This window comes from Apis florea, unplaced genomic scaffold (assembly GCF_048593485.1).
Source record: "Apis florea isolate Af1SG1 unplaced genomic scaffold, ASM4859348v1 contig_3741_pilon, whole genome shotgun sequence".
NCBI lineage: Eukaryota > Metazoa > Arthropoda > Insecta > Hymenoptera > Apidae > Apis > Apis florea.
In genome coordinates this window covers 583,827-599,412 of record NW_028256828.1, presented here as the reverse complement: position 1 = coordinate 599,412, position 15,586 = coordinate 583,827, and the positions used below count along the sequence as shown (strand labels likewise).

General features: G+C 23.7%; 6 protein-coding genes across 11 annotated transcripts; 3 read left to right on the top strand and 3 right to left on the bottom strand.

Annotated features, from left to right (window-relative positions):
• Nucleotides 1-288: 288 nt before the first annotated feature.
• Abi (tyrosine kinase Abl) lies at nt 289-3,447 on the bottom strand. Of its 6 annotated transcripts, none has more exons than XM_012484386.3 (5): nt 3,383-3,447; nt 1,973-2,638; nt 1,556-1,888; nt 1,224-1,481; nt 289-1,147 (listed from the first exon to the last, which is right to left on the bottom strand). In XM_012484386.3, exons 2-5 carry the CDS (start codon nt 2,586-2,588, stop codon nt 984-986), a joined length of 1,371 nt encoding a protein of 456 aa, XP_012339840.1. In that variant the 5' UTR covers nt 2,589-2,638; nt 3,383-3,447; the 3' UTR covers nt 289-983. The 6 variants fall into 6 exon arrangements, with proteins under 6 accessions (XP_012339840.1, XP_012339838.1, XP_012339841.1 ...); XM_012484384.3 differs by having other exon boundaries at nt 3,143-3,425; XM_012484387.3 differs by having other exon boundaries at nt 1,973-2,611; nt 3,143-3,422.
• On the top strand, nt 3,419-5,739 carry LOC100867006 (TELO2-interacting protein 2). Its single transcript, XM_086914779.1, has 5 exons — nt 3,419-4,405; nt 4,482-4,610; nt 4,686-4,847; nt 4,949-5,155; nt 5,239-5,739. The coding sequence occupies exons 1-5, from the start codon at nt 3,869-3,871 to the stop codon at nt 5,506-5,508; spliced, it is 1,305 nt and encodes a 434-aa protein (XP_086770905.1). The 5' UTR covers nt 3,419-3,868; the 3' UTR covers nt 5,509-5,739.
• Nucleotides 5,740-6,912: 1,173 nt separating this feature from the next.
• Cyp304a1 (Probable cytochrome P450 304a1) lies at nt 6,913-9,713 on the top strand. Its single transcript, XM_086914774.1, has 7 exons — nt 6,913-7,077; nt 7,252-7,503; nt 7,589-7,761; nt 7,829-8,098; nt 8,170-8,456; nt 8,524-8,780; nt 8,857-9,713. The coding sequence occupies exons 1-7, from the start codon at nt 6,984-6,986 to the stop codon at nt 9,039-9,041; spliced, it is 1,518 nt and encodes a 505-aa protein (XP_086770900.1). The 5' UTR covers nt 6,913-6,983; the 3' UTR covers nt 9,042-9,713.
• twr (signal peptidase complex catalytic subunit SEC11 homolog C twr) lies at nt 9,709-12,006 on the bottom strand. Its single transcript, XM_003692140.4, has 4 exons — nt 11,720-12,006; nt 11,511-11,620; nt 10,979-11,128; nt 9,709-10,852 (listed from the first exon to the last, which is right to left on the bottom strand). Exons 1-4 carry the CDS (start codon nt 11,765-11,767, stop codon nt 10,618-10,620), a joined length of 543 nt encoding a protein of 180 aa, XP_003692188.1. The 5' UTR covers nt 11,768-12,006; the 3' UTR covers nt 9,709-10,617.
• Nucleotides 12,007-12,402: 396 nt separating this feature from the next.
• Nucleotides 12,403-14,089, bottom strand: Sod1 (superoxide dismutase 1). The gene is made up of 4 exons (XM_086914778.1): nt 13,475-14,089; nt 13,292-13,388; nt 12,799-12,986; nt 12,403-12,677 (listed from the first exon to the last, which is right to left on the bottom strand). Exons 1-4 carry the CDS (start codon nt 13,535-13,537, stop codon nt 12,567-12,569), a joined length of 459 nt encoding a protein of 152 aa, XP_086770904.1. The 5' UTR covers nt 13,538-14,089; the 3' UTR covers nt 12,403-12,566.
• Nucleotides 14,006-15,585, top strand: LOC100865728 (NADH dehydrogenase [ubiquinone] 1 alpha subcomplex subunit 7). Its single transcript, XM_003692142.4, has 3 exons — nt 14,006-14,777; nt 15,125-15,303; nt 15,419-15,585. The coding sequence occupies exons 1-3, from the start codon at nt 14,712-14,714 to the stop codon at nt 15,468-15,470; spliced, it is 297 nt and encodes a 98-aa protein (XP_003692190.1). The 5' UTR covers nt 14,006-14,711; the 3' UTR covers nt 15,471-15,585.
• The last annotated feature ends 1 nt before the right edge of the window (nt 15,586 follows it).

Below are 15,586 nucleotides of genomic sequence, written 5' to 3'. Positions count from 1 at the left end.
TACGAAAACAAAATTTTATTGTCAATGCAAGCATTTTAGATCATATATAAAAGAATAATTAAAATATAACAAAAATGAAAAATAGATGAGCATTGCTTAATCAATTATGAGATATTTATATATTTATCTTCCAATAATATATTAATATAGAATGTAAAAGTCGCTTGTACGCAGTATTATCGGGTTGTTTGATGAAATCGCTACTTATTTCTTAATTGGATTATGAATATATTGGTCTATTTAAAAAAAAAAAAAAAAAAAAAGAAAGAAAAAAAAACGGAAAGAAAATTACTTTTGTTCACTTTATTTTATGAGAAATAAAATCCTGAGATGGATACAATGTTAACTATTAAAATATTAAAATATTAAAATAAATTCATTAAACAATTTATAAGAGACAAATTTATAATGGAAAATTACCTTCGATATAAAGCGTAAAGATTCTTGTTACACGACAATAGGACGTTTGATATTTTGATTATTGATTAGCTTATTATTAATATCGCATTGATTACATCTAAGATATATATACATACAATTAATAACTAATTAATTATATAGCAGAATAGTAATGACATGTTTTCATGCATACTTATATATAAATATGATCTATCGAAATTGAGATAAAATAATACTCACTAAAAGGAATACTATTTACCAAAAAATACACTTTCTTATATTGATACAAAGTGTGGTTAGTTTGATTTTTAGAAAATTTGTATGATATTTGAGATTTTTGGAAGAATCTGTAATTTATATCTCTATATCGTATTCCATACCATATTTTGTTGCACCATTTTGCATTCTTACATCATTCAATTATGTTATTACATATATGTTTACGACTATTAATACTATATTAATAATATATTAAAATTAGGGAATCAAATATGTCTCTAAAATTTGCAGTCTTTTGTGAATAGTCGTTATTCACGATTTTGATATATCTAAGTTGGTTTGATATATCAATATTAGAAAATGTATTAAACGCAAGGTTCTACATAATTTCCGGGGAATAAACCCGTTATACCATCCATGACCCCTTCCCACCACCCATCGTCATTCTTTTTCAATACATAAATTACAGAGCTTTCCTGAAAGCTTAATTCATCCTCCTTGTCAGCATAATAATCATAAATTGCAACAACTAAAATGGTAATATATTATTATATTTTAATATTATTTATATTTATTATGTCTAAAAAAATATCGCAATATTGTACCTTTTTCAATATAATTTTTTGGAACCCAACCAGGCAAATCTTCCTCATCTGGTACAATAGGCATAATAGCACTGCTAGATTGCGTAGGCCTACCAAATTGTGGATGTTCTTCTTGTTCCGGTGGTGGAGGCGGTGGTAATGGTGGGCTACTAGCGCCACTACTTCGACTAACCTGATGATTTAATCTTTCCGACAATGTATGATAACTGGTAAAATCTAATGTATTACCAGTTATACCAACTAATGGTGAAGGTGGGGCTAGAAACAAATATCAATCATTATTCTTTGCTTTATTATTTAAAAATTAATGTAAATCTAAAAAAAATACTTACGAGGCATACTATTGTGTTGTTCTTGAACATATCCTGCTGTTACACTAGGTGGTGCTGGTGGTGGTGTTTGTGGATGACTTTGCAATGGATGAACTGTTCCTACTTGAGGTGGTGAAGTATGTTGAGATGCAGTATTTGTTGTATGTGCGTTATGATTGGTATTGTGAGTTGAATGAGATGTGGTATGAGCATGCAAAGGTAAAGTACTATAACCAGGACCACGTTCTCTTCTTGGATGACCCAGCGGATAATTAGGAGCATAATGACTAGGAACTTGAGGTGGAGCAACTGCAGGTGGTGTTCTGTATTCTCGTGACCCTTTGCTCAATGTTCCTAACGAGAAAACGAAAATATTAATAACATTAACAACTGAAATTTATTTTAAAACATAAGGATATATTGTATTTTTTTATTTACCAGTTCTTACTGTCTGAGGAGGAGTAGGTGGTTTAGTAGTAGGAGCTGGTCCTACTATAGTAGCACCTAATCCAGAACCAGTGGAAGCTGCACCTAAACTTTGAACACTGCCTTGACTTCCACCACGTTGTTTGCTTCTTGGAGTACCGCTACTACGTACTCCATGTCCAATATCATCCAAAATTGTATAATCTATACTTTTCCTCACATATTTAATTGGTTTCTCAGGATTTGCTGGTGCAATAATTTTGTATTGACGTACTGTAATTTTATTGGCTGTTAAAACTCCAATTTCTCTTCTAGCTACTTTTTCTTTGTGTATCATAACTGTTTGAGCAATATGGTTCATTTGGCTTTCCATTTCAGCAAGTTGAGATGTTTGTAAATCCAATAATTGTAAAAAATTATAGGCAAGGGTATTTATTTGATAGGCTACACTAGCCAATGATTGAGTGGTAAAATTTTTGGTTTCTTCTAAAGCTATTCTCTTGTTTTCTGCTTGAAAATAATTTGCTTCGCAATAATCAGCAACCCGTTCAAGATTTATATGATTATCAGCTAGATTGCTTCTTCCCTCAGGAATTTCTTGACCAAGAAATGCTGCTAACTCTGCCATTACTTCGGAATCACTGCCTACTCCTGATGATACACAATAAGAACCGGATCCTTAAGAGAATCAGAGTAATATCTTTAAAAATTTATAAATTTCATTTTATGTTTTAATGTAGATGACATTCTGGAGTACGCTGAAAAATCGTTATACTTTAAAAATGATTTTATAAATATTATTCGCATTGACTAAATTTATGAAATAAAACATGAAATTATGAACCACAAAAATTTGTTCCAACTTTAAAGATTAAGGTTATGTAATTGAATATAAGAAACTCAGAAAAAATTTTTCGTAAATATAAAAAATAATATTTAAAATTATTGAAATTTAAGTTTATGTTCTTTTAATAAAGAAATAAAAAATTATTAAATAATAATTGATTGAAGGGCGGTGTCCCACATATAAGAAGCAAAATGGAGGAGAAACAAATTTTAATACTAATCATGAAAAATGAAACATTGATACGAGAAATGATTTGAACAAAATAGAAAATGAACTAACGGTACTCAGCCATGTCGTAACTACCAGCTATTACACCTTCTTTAATTCATAATTACCAAAAATCTCCGAAACAGATTAAAATAAATAACGATTTATGTTACGTGATACGACGCTCAGTATAAGCGAATAATGCACTGAAACACTATTGGACAGCGTTTATTAAAATTTTCACGTAATTCAACAAAAGTGTGTTCTTTATTTTAAAGTGTGAATTTTGTGAATACGATAAACTATACACTTATACAAAAATTATATTAAACAAAAAAAAGAAAGATTATACGAAAAAGAAAACTAACTCTTAATGACAGATTGTTGAAAGAAAGTAAAGATGACAGGTACTTCGAGATTTCATGAGATTCGTATCGATCACTTTTTCGAGATATCGAACGATATTACAAAATATAGTAATTACATTGTAAATTTATAAAGGTAAGCCAGTAGAAGAAATATTCGTTGTATTTAATATATTTAATATTAACATTATGATATATAATTAAAGATTTTTATCAAAATATTATATGTTCGACTATATTCGATAACAAGTAGTATATTGCTTTCTGGTTGAATGTTCAGACCGTTCGAAAGCAAGTTCGTAAAAAAGTCGACGACTATTTCATAAATTAAAGGTATCAAATTCAATTGAAATACTTACTTAATTGTCGCGACGATCTGGAAAATGATACTTTCTATGTGCACATACGAAACTAATAAATCGTTACGAAAAAGTTGATGCGCAAGAAAATCGTTATCTCTTATCAAACTCTTCGACAAATATTTTTAACATGAATAATCTTTTGGAAGAATTAGAAGCTCTAAAAATTTCAAGCGAATTTTCTGAGGAAAACTTATGGATAGGATGCAGTAATATTGTCCAAAAGAGTTATGTTCCTGAAAAAACTATCGGTGCTAATCGACCATGCGAAGAAAAAGACTTCAAAGAATATAAACAAATTATAGACAAAAATTTGCAAAATATCAAATCTATGCTTCAGCATATAATTTACAATCGTAATGCTGGACACTTGCAAATAAATTTAAATGCATCAGTGATAAAGACTTTTACTATCAATTTGCTATTACTCATTGGGGAACATCATGAAAAAAATGTTTGGAACACTGTAGAATCTGTGTCTATTTCTAAAGAATTGATCAGCGAAATCTTAGAATTATATAAATATCAAAGCATCTCAGAACTTTTAATGGAACAAGATAATTTTACAGTATTATTATTAACAATAAGGCCTAAGTTATTGAAAGATACTTGGAAACTTTATCCAGCTTCCGTAACATGTTATAAATGGATTTTATATCAAATTGAGGTTTGTAAATTAAAGACCTTAAGATTACATAAATGTAATCTTATGATATATTAAAATTAATATTTTTTTCTAATAGAAACCAGGTTTATATAATCACATTAGTGATGTGCTTCCAACAGCTTTAATAATTGTTGATGATTATGTGCCAGAAAATGTTGTAATAGGTCTTGAATGTTTACATCAAATAATTCAACATTCTCATTTGGTATGATTCTATTATATAAATTTCAATTATTCAATGATGTATATTAATATATTATTTTTAAATTTGAATATTCAGAAAAAAGGATTGATTGATACTGGATATGCCGAAGTAATTTTTCATGCTTTGGAATGCTTATCGCATCAAAGAGAATCTAAATATGTAATTTTGGTATATGTATGCTTAACAAGTTTATTAGCCACTATTGAACATTGGGACAATACGTTAAATGTATTTGAAGTAAGTTTGGTACATGTTTAATTAATTTAAACATAAATCTTTTAATGCTATACATTATATTTTATTTATTATATATTACTATATAATATATATTATTATAGTGGACAAAGCGAGATGATATTTTAGCTGTTCTGTTAGATAATATGGAATTTGAACAAAATATAGAATTGAGACATGTGTATATGCTGAGTTTACCTCAACTTTTAACTAATATTGGTTGTGCCAAGTGGTGTGAAAGATTAACAAGAATACTTTCTGAGTATTGTGAACATCATACAGATTTGAAAACATTAAAAGCAACATTAGAAGTAAACATTTTTATATTTTATAATTTATTATTCTTTTATTCTTTGTTTCTATTATGAATATAATTATGAATATAACTTTTCAGACTGCAAAAACTTTTCTTTTGATGTTTCATCTTCGAGTGGCAGCTCATTGTGTACCATTGTACACTGCCTTTTTAAAACTGCATTTTGATTTAACAAAAACTCCAGTATTTGATAAAGAAATAATGCAGAATTTAGAGGACTGTATTTGTTTATTATATAAATTATCTCCAAATGTAGGTTGTGCAGTTATGAATGATGATCGAATGCGTTCAGTTATTAAAAATAGTCTACAAGTAGTATGTTTAGGTGATATTAAGTATTTTCAGTGAATAAACTATACATAAATATATAAACATCTGTTTTAGAATTAATATATAATTAATATAATATAATAAATCGTGGGCTATATTATTTAAGAAAAGAAAATATTATTTTTTGTAGTTTCGTAGAATAGTATGATAAAATATAATAAATTGTACTTAGATATTCTATGTTGTGATTTAAAAAAATGTAAATGTATGATACTTTGTATTGTAAAATAGAAATTTTTGTTAGAAATATATTTTTGTTAGTCTATTCTTATACCTAATAAAAAATCTTGTGAAAAATTAAAAAAAAATTATTAGATTAAATAAATAAAAAAATAAAATATATATTTGATTATTAATATACCAAAATCAATTGTTTAATAAATTTGTGATAATATTCTGATATTGATATAATGTTAAATATGTATATAAGATATCAAATGTATCACTTCCATCAAAAGGCTATTAATGAACACAAAGAATGATTTAATTAAATTTTACTAATTTTATTTATTAATATTTATTATTAATTTATAATTTTATATATTTGTATTTATTATTTTCTTTATTATTTCTATTTTTTTATTTTGATTAGAAGTGATAAAAAAAAATTTATTAAATTATAAAAAAATATCGAGATAATGAATAATAAAATTATAGGTCAAACATTCGACTTTGTACGGAAAAATACAATAAATAAATTACATTAGTTCTACATATACAAAAGGAATTTTATAACAGTGTCTTAATGTTTTAATCTATTAATTTATTATTCCTAATTTGTTATACACAATTTTTTAATATAAATTTTTTAAATATTATGTGTCTTTAACATAAATAGTTTTTTTCAAAAGAGAATAATTAAACATATGTATTTTAATTAATTGAAAAATTATTATATTTACTAATTTTTTATATTTTTTTTTTTATTTTTCAGTAGAATTTATTCTTGAGAATTATTGAGATTTCCACAATTATAATTATAAATGGTACATTTTATACTCCTATCTTTTTTTATATTTAAATTATATTTATATCATATATTTAATAAAATATGATTATAAAAATACTTTTTAAAGTATTTTTGTTACATTTGTTACATTTACTAATTTAATAAATTTCTAAGAATATGTGCATATTATTTATTTGTTGAAATTTTATTAATTATTGAAATTATATAAATTTTTATTGAAATTTAATGTATTTGAACATTTAATACACTCACTGTATCGTAAATATTCGTAAATTTAAAAAAAATAATTATATTAAGATATTTCACTTGAAATCATTGAAATTTATTTTAACTATTTTCTCGAAAGAAACTGTGTTAATAAATAAGTAATTTGGAATGAAAACAGAGATAACTTTCATATACATACTTACATATAATGATAATAGTGAAAATTTTTTTTTTTATCTCTGATATATAATAATCTGTAAAACTTCAAAATAGTCATAAATATAATCATCATTTCGTGCTTCATATTTGCAAGAAAATGATGTTTTTTTTAATTATAATATTTCTTTTATTAATAATATATAAAATTTATAAAAAATTTATCAGTCATAAATTATCCAATACACCACCATGTAAGTTTTATTTTATTATATAATTATAATTATATAATTCTTTTTTTAATTCATTTAATTCATAACTTATTAATAATTTCATAATTATAAATTCTGAAAACTTGAGCTAATTCTGTTTTTATCTTTTTCTTTATTTATTTTTTTTTTAATTTAAATATTTTATTAATATAATAGGCCTTCCGCGATTGCCAATAGTAGGATCTTATTGGCATTTATTATGGCATGATTATGAATACCCTTCTAACGGTATCATATATTATGTAAATAAATTACAATCTAAAATTGTGACATGCTATTTTGGTGGTTTTAAAACTATCATCGCCAACGATTATAAAAGTATTAAAGAAGTATTAACAAAACAAGAATTTGACGGAAGACCGATCAGCATAGACATTGTTCTGCAAAGAGCATTTGGAAAATCGTTAGGTATTTTCTCATGAAAAAAATTAGATATGTATCAAATAAGAATACGAAAATTAATGCATTTCATATTTTTAATTAAAAATTCCAGGCATCTTTTTTACTGAAGGTGCATTATGGCATGAGCAAAGAAGATTTGCTCTCCGACATATGAGGGATTTTGGATTTGGTAGAAGACATGAAATATATGAGACCATTGTGATGGAAGAAATAGCAATTTTAGTTAATATGTTAAAAGAAGGTCCCATTAACGATGAAGAAAAGGTATTTTTAATGAAAATTATTTCAAAATTATAAAATAATTATTCAATGATTTTAATAAATTCATTAGAAATTTTTAAAAAATGGATACGCATGTTTTCCGGATATCTTATATCCATATGTTACAAATGTTATATTGAATATAATGTTTGGTGAAAGATTCGATCGTTCAAAATATCATAAATTGATATATTTTTGTGAATCTTCTATGATGTTTCAAAAAGCACTTGATACTAGTGGAGGAGTACTTTCCCAATTCTGGTTCTTGAAATATTTCGGAAACATGTTTGGATATACAAATGCAATGAAAGGAACTTATCGAATGATCGATTTCATTAAGGTATTTATACGTATTTTTATTTTGTTTTCATTAAGTTATATTAAACAACTGTTAAAATTCCATTATTATAGGAATATATAGACAACAGAAAAGACTCAGATAATTACGATAGGGGTTTGCTTGATCGATATTTAAAAATATTAAAAGAAAAGAATAATGTACCGTCTACTTTCTCTGAGAAACAAATTATTATGACTCTTGTCGATTTCATGTTCCCAGCTACATCTGCATTACCAAGTGCTCTTGTACATGCAATCAAACTTGTAATGCATCATCCAAAAGTAATGAAAAATATACAAAAAGAAATAGACAGAGTAGTTGGAACTGGAAGAATCGTTACATGGAATGACAGAAAAAAGTATGGCATAAGTTTTCATTAATAATATAGAAAAAAAGAATTCATTGTAAGATTAAAAATCTTTTAGTTTACCATATGTTGAAGCAACAATACGCGAATCACTCAGATACGAAACATTGACACCACTTAGTGTATTTCATAAAACGTTAAAGGAAACTACCCTCTGTGATTACGATATTCCTAAAGATACATTGATTGTCACGAATTTAGCAGCGCTAAATACTGATCCTGATTTATGGGGTGATCCCGAAAATTTTAGACCTGAAAGATTTCTTAATGAAAATAACGAATTGCGTAAAGATTTTACTTTTTCGTTTGGATTTGGTATGTAAATAATTCTAGATGAATTTCAATAATCGATATTATATTATATGATAAAATTTTTTTCTTTTTACCTTAGGACATAGGGTTTGTGCGGGTGAAACTTATTCAAGATATAATATGTTTGAGGTATTCGCTGTATTAATGCAGAATTTTAATTTCTCGTTTGTGGAAGGTGAACCGACAGGACTTAATGATAAACAACCAGGTTTAATTGTTACTCCTAAAAAAACATGGATTCGAGTAAAAGTACGGTTCGAGTAAAAATAATACTTAAAAAAACTGTTCATAACAAATCAATATCAAATATATCAAATATAGAAATGATAGGTTCGTATTATAATTATATTTAATATAAATTATATAAATAATTTACAAATAATAATATTTAATATTTTGGCCTGCATTATATATAATTTTATTATTATATATTATTATATATATTTTTGTTATTTCTCTTTTTGATATGTTAATATTGAATTAATATATAATAAATATATTGTATATTTATCAATTTTGATATAACGTTACACTGATATGCATTATTATCAACCATTATTAATCGGTTAATTTATAATTTCTATTATAATGGTCAAATGTCAAAGACTATCTAAGACATTAAAATTAAGTTAATATTATTATTTGAATGAATTTGCAATTTAATTTTTATCGATAATTTTGATTGGTTAGTAATGATAATATGATTAGTATGCACTTTTAGCTGATATTTAATAAATATATATATTTATTTTAAATAATTATTTGATAAATATTTATTGATCTTTTCATACATATTTTTTTATTATCATATTTTTTAAAAGATATATGTGGCATTTTTAATATGGTTAATCTCAATATTGAGAAAAAATGTATATTTTTATTTCAAATAAATAATAAAATAAACTATTAAGATGAAAAATAAGACATCATATGCAATTGTATACTATAAATTTATTTCATAATTTGTGACAATTAGAGACAAAAATTACATCGAATAAACGTAATTAATATACAAAGGTTTTTAGAAGATTTGTCTACAAACAAATATTAGTTATACTTTAATGATTTAAAAAATTTTCAATATTTTTAAAATATTCAGTATCCATAAAAGAAAGATTTTATATACAAATATTGCAATTCTAGAGAAAGTAGGGAAGATATGCTTAATCTTATATATTGTAAAAATGAAAAATTTACTTAATTACATTTTAATGTTCATCTTCCCAAATTTTTTATTCTTTTTTCTTTCTTTTTTATACAGAATACTTATTGATTTTATAATCTTCTGGTATTGAAAATAAATAAAAATCAATTATATTTTCTACATGTTATATATGCATTATAATAATAACTCTTATTTTATAATTAGAAAGTACTTTATAAATGCAATTATGAATGTAAAATATTGAATTTATATGTATAATATATTGCATTACCAATAAAAATTTTTACATTAATTAAATAAATATATTAATAAATTTCAAAAAAAAAAAAAAATAGAAGAGTATTACTTGAAAATAAAAACATTTGTACATTAAATTTTGCCAATAATGGCAGAACATTTTTTTAATACAGTACAAAAGTACTGTTGCTTTACACATATATTTTAATTTTTCTTTTATTACTATTGTAAATATACATATAATTCTGCAAAACTATTATATTAACCTCTTGCATACAAAAGGTTCTTCAATTGGTATGAAATCAACAAGACATAAAATCACATTGTACATAGCTCCATATGTGTATTTGAATTATCAATTAAGATTTAATTTTACAATGCACTTTTTTGTAGATGTTCAGATAGTCTATTTCATATAATTTCCTATATGAAATATCTTTATTCTCTGTGTACCATAACATATAATCCCAAACATATTAATATTGCATATTTAAATTTGGGATATTCATTCATATATATTGTAATCATTCCTACATATGGTAAAAAACCTCTTGCTCTACCAACAACATCTTTATGCGTCAACCATAATTGACCAGTTACATATAAACCTCTATCATCAACAGAATTATTATCACCTTTTGTTAAAAATTTAACAGTATTATTTTGGTCGCCCCTAGAATATATTAATTTATTAATTTATTATAATTAATAAATTTTCAATATTTTAATTTATATTTATAAGTATAATAATTTTTATTTTCATTTTATTTTATTTTATTAAGATTTAAAATATACTTACTTTTCATGTATCTTAATTACTCTGTGTACAATTGGAATATATCTACCCTCAACTTTAAAAACAAGGATTTCTCCTACTCTGACTGGTTCATCTTGGTAATTGGTTAAAAATAATAAATCCCCTCTATGAAATGCTGGTTCCATACTACCACTATAATATTAAAATTATGTTTTAAAATATTAAAAAATTAAGCTAAATCTATATATAGGTTAAGAGAATAAAATTACAATATACAAAAATATAATTAATATAATTTTATAAAATATTAAATATTTTTAAATATTTCGTATAATTTGATTTTTATAAAAAGTAATTAATTGTGTTTATAATTTTTAAATAATTTAAAATATATATGACTAATTTTAATACATTAGAGAATTGATTGAAATAATCATATCTAATATATAGTAATGTATTATATAATATAAGAAAATAATGTTTTATATAAAATCAATAATTTTATATTTTAAAAATGAATGTATTCGCGCGAAAGGTGCATCAAATACAACTATTAGGTTAAGTATTCAAATACCTGAGAACCACAACGATTGGACTTTCGGCACCTGTTACAACCATTAAGCCTTTCCAAATCATCAAGGCGGATGAAACGATCATACCAAAACTTAACATTTGATACAGGAACTGCAAAAAGATTCATAAATAGTTATAAAGATCATTTCTTTCAAATGACCATATGTACTCTAAGAATCTATGATAATTCAAATAAGAAAAATTTTTTACCTGCCGTTTATTCATTCGCCGCACATCATCGAATATAGATTGCAACATGGTTATAACTGTTTTTATAAAAATTACAATAACCAAGTAAACAAAACAATTTCAATTCTACTCCACTTGAACACAACCGGCAACAACCAGTCAACGTATCACCACGTCACATAAACAATGAACAAGGAATGCCGGAACAAGTGGAATCGTTCAAATGCAATTCACTTACTTTAGTTCACGCTATCGCGTGAACTCAGCTTTAAGAGAATTTAAACGAAATTCAAATTGTGCATGCATTTTTTCCTTATATATGTATCAATTTGATAATACATTTTATTTCCAGATGTAAGAAAATTAGTGGAAAAATCTTTCACTGATGAAGCTAATTTATCATTAATCCATAATTGTAGACTTGAAGAAAAGAACATTAAATTTAGGAAAAAATACTAAAAATTTCAAGGAAAAAGAAATTTTTGCGAATGAGAATGTTATTTATCTTAAACAATTAATATGCCATGTATAATATATATATTGCATTTTATTTTTTATTGCAAAATATTATTCATTAAAAACAATATATATAATATAAATTAAATAAAATAAAATATAACAAAAATTACATATAATTATAATAGCATAAAAAAAAATTTATATACAAAGAAATTTATTTTATATATAGAATATATACTCATACATAAATATATTAGAATATTTATTTTATTGAAAGCAGATTACATATTTAAAAGATTTAAATTACAAGAAATTAGGAATGATGTACGAACTCATATTTAAATTGAAATAACCATAATATTTTATAGCTTCTAATAATAATAAAGTAATTTTGTATCAGAAGATATATTTAGGCTTTTGTAATTCCAATAACACCACAAGCAAGACGAGCACCAGCATTTCCTGTAGTTTTTGATAATTCAACACCACCTTTACCAAGATCATCTGGATCAGCATGAACCTATTATCAAAATAAAGATAAAATCAAATTGTATTTAATATATATATATATATATATATATATATATATATATATATAATATAATTAATTATAATAATTAAAAATATTATGTAACACTTACTACAAGTGTTCTGCCAATAACACTATGAGGTCCTTGAAGTTGAATAGTTTTATCTGTTATATTAACATTAGCAATACCACTTGCATCTGCTTCAATATTTCCCAAATCTCCAACATGACGTACATCTGAATCAGGTCCACCATGATCCTTTCCTAATGGATTGAAATGTGCACCAGCACTTGTACAACCTGTTAAAAAGATATATATACATATTATATATATATATATATATATATATATATATATATATATATATATATATATATATATATAAGTACATATAATAACTTGATATATATTTATATATACTTATTATTATTGTTATTATTATTATTATTATTATTATTATTATTATTATTATCATTACCATTATCATTATCTTACATATTACTTCTGAAATTACATTTCAAAGTTTATTAAAGTTATCAAGACTTTTTTTATAATGTTTAACAATAATTAAAAAAAATAATAATATTTAATTGGAAATACATACCATTGGTATTATCACCGAATTCATGAACATGAAAACCATGCAATCCTTTTTTTAAACCGGTTACCTGACCCGTGACCTTCACAGAATTAGTACTTTCCTATTCAAGAATTATATCATTAAAAATAAATATAAAATATTATGATAGAATATATATGCTGAATATTAATCAAAAAAATCATTTACCGGTTGTTCGAAAAAAATAGTGCCTTTGACTTCACCCTGAAGAACGCACACTGCTTTAGTCATCTTCGAAGATTTCTCGACTACACGGAACGACAAGTGCTTCTAAAATGTTGCACCGTAAGAATTCTCGTATAATTATAAAATGTACTTATCGTTTTGCTGAATCACGATCACAAATAAGCTAACGTATCGTAATGAATACTTCAGCTGATAAAATGATGACCTTACTGTTTAACAAGCACAGATGAACTATAAAATAGATTTTAACGTTCAATGTATTTTTTGTCCCATGCTTCAAGAACACTAGGACCTCTTTTATAATTTTAGTATCATTTTCAACATTATCGACTTGATTCAGAATAAGATTACAACATTAGAAATAGTTAAAGATGAACTTAATTTCAATATAAAATTACAAATAAGAAAAAAAATCTTGTAATATAAAAGATTAATAATAATAATAGAATATAATAATAGAAAATATAAATATATATTAGTAGTAGGAAAAAGATAGATAGAGTAAAAATTTGAAATCATCATTATCATCTATAGAATGTCTTAGAATCTAAGACTTAGATAAAACATAAAGAAATAGACAAAGAAAGCAGAAGAAAGATAGTAATAGGCTATTGACTATCAGCACCATCTTTTGAATATTTTTAGAAAAATGTTTTGATATTTTTGACAAAATTATGAAATTTGTTTAGATTCAAATGTAAATTTGAAATGGATTCAATATTAATTAATAGAATACTTTATATATTATTATTTATATTCATATAATTATTTTTATATTATTTTTAAATAATATAATTTTAGTTAATAAACAATAATTAATATTAAATATAAAATTTAATAATACAGAATATAATATAGAATAAATATAGAATTAACATAATAGATATATTATAAAATAAATAACAATAATTTAATTTAAAAAAATAAAATTTATAATTTATAATATGAACATTTTTTTGAATTATTTATTAATTTATAATTATTAATATTTTTGTTTATATAGAATAATTTGTTTTTCTTAATTTTTATGTATAAAAGATATATAAGATATGTAAAATATTCTTGTCGTAATATTCGACAATTGAAAATAACGATTATCGATAATTTTGTACTATATCGAAATTGATAAGCGAAAGTTAAGTTTAGTATTGTATGTTTTATGGACAGTGGTTGCATTAGAAATAATTTATTTATTTTAAATTAAACTCGAATAATAAAAATGCCTGGTATAGAATATCGCAATCAAACTCCATTCATACAATGGCTTCGAGATTTTGGTCGAGGTGTAAGCAAAATTTAAATTTATTTAATGTGAATTTTATATTGCTTTTATTTTTTTTTGATATTACGTAATTTATTTTATTTATTTTATTTTTTTATGAGCTTATAGAAAATATATTTCTTATATAGTAATTCTATCTAATAATTATTCAATAAAAACAATTTTTATTTTTTAAAATCTTAATTATGTATTATTAATAAAATATTAAATATTATCATATATCAATTTATTTGAAGATTTAAAGTAAATTATATGACATATAATATAATTATATAAAATATAATAGAGAAATAAATATAAATAAAAATATAAGAAATGAATTTATATAAAAAATAACATATATATTACAGAGAAAACATGTATCAAGTTTAAGACATGCAGATGGTATTGCTGCACGTACACAACCATCTCCACATGTACCTGGAGGACCGTATCATAAAAGCTCAAAAGTATATTATTATACTCGTGATGCTAGACGTCTTGTACAACCACCAATTGAAATATATACAGAAGGTCATTTAGAAACAGGGTGATTATATTTTTTTATTTACATAATACATAAAAAACTAGAAAGTAAAATATAATGTTTTACATTGAATTTTTTATAATGCTATTTAATTTAAATATATTGTGCATAATTTCAGGAAAATAGATACGGCTAAAATAAAACTAGATGCATTATCAAAATCAAAATAAAATAAAAAACGAATGCAATGATATAAATTTTAATTGTACTCAAATTATAGCATAATAGATAATATTAATTTAAATAAAAGTTATATATAATAGTGTTAAGATTTTTATAATTAAAC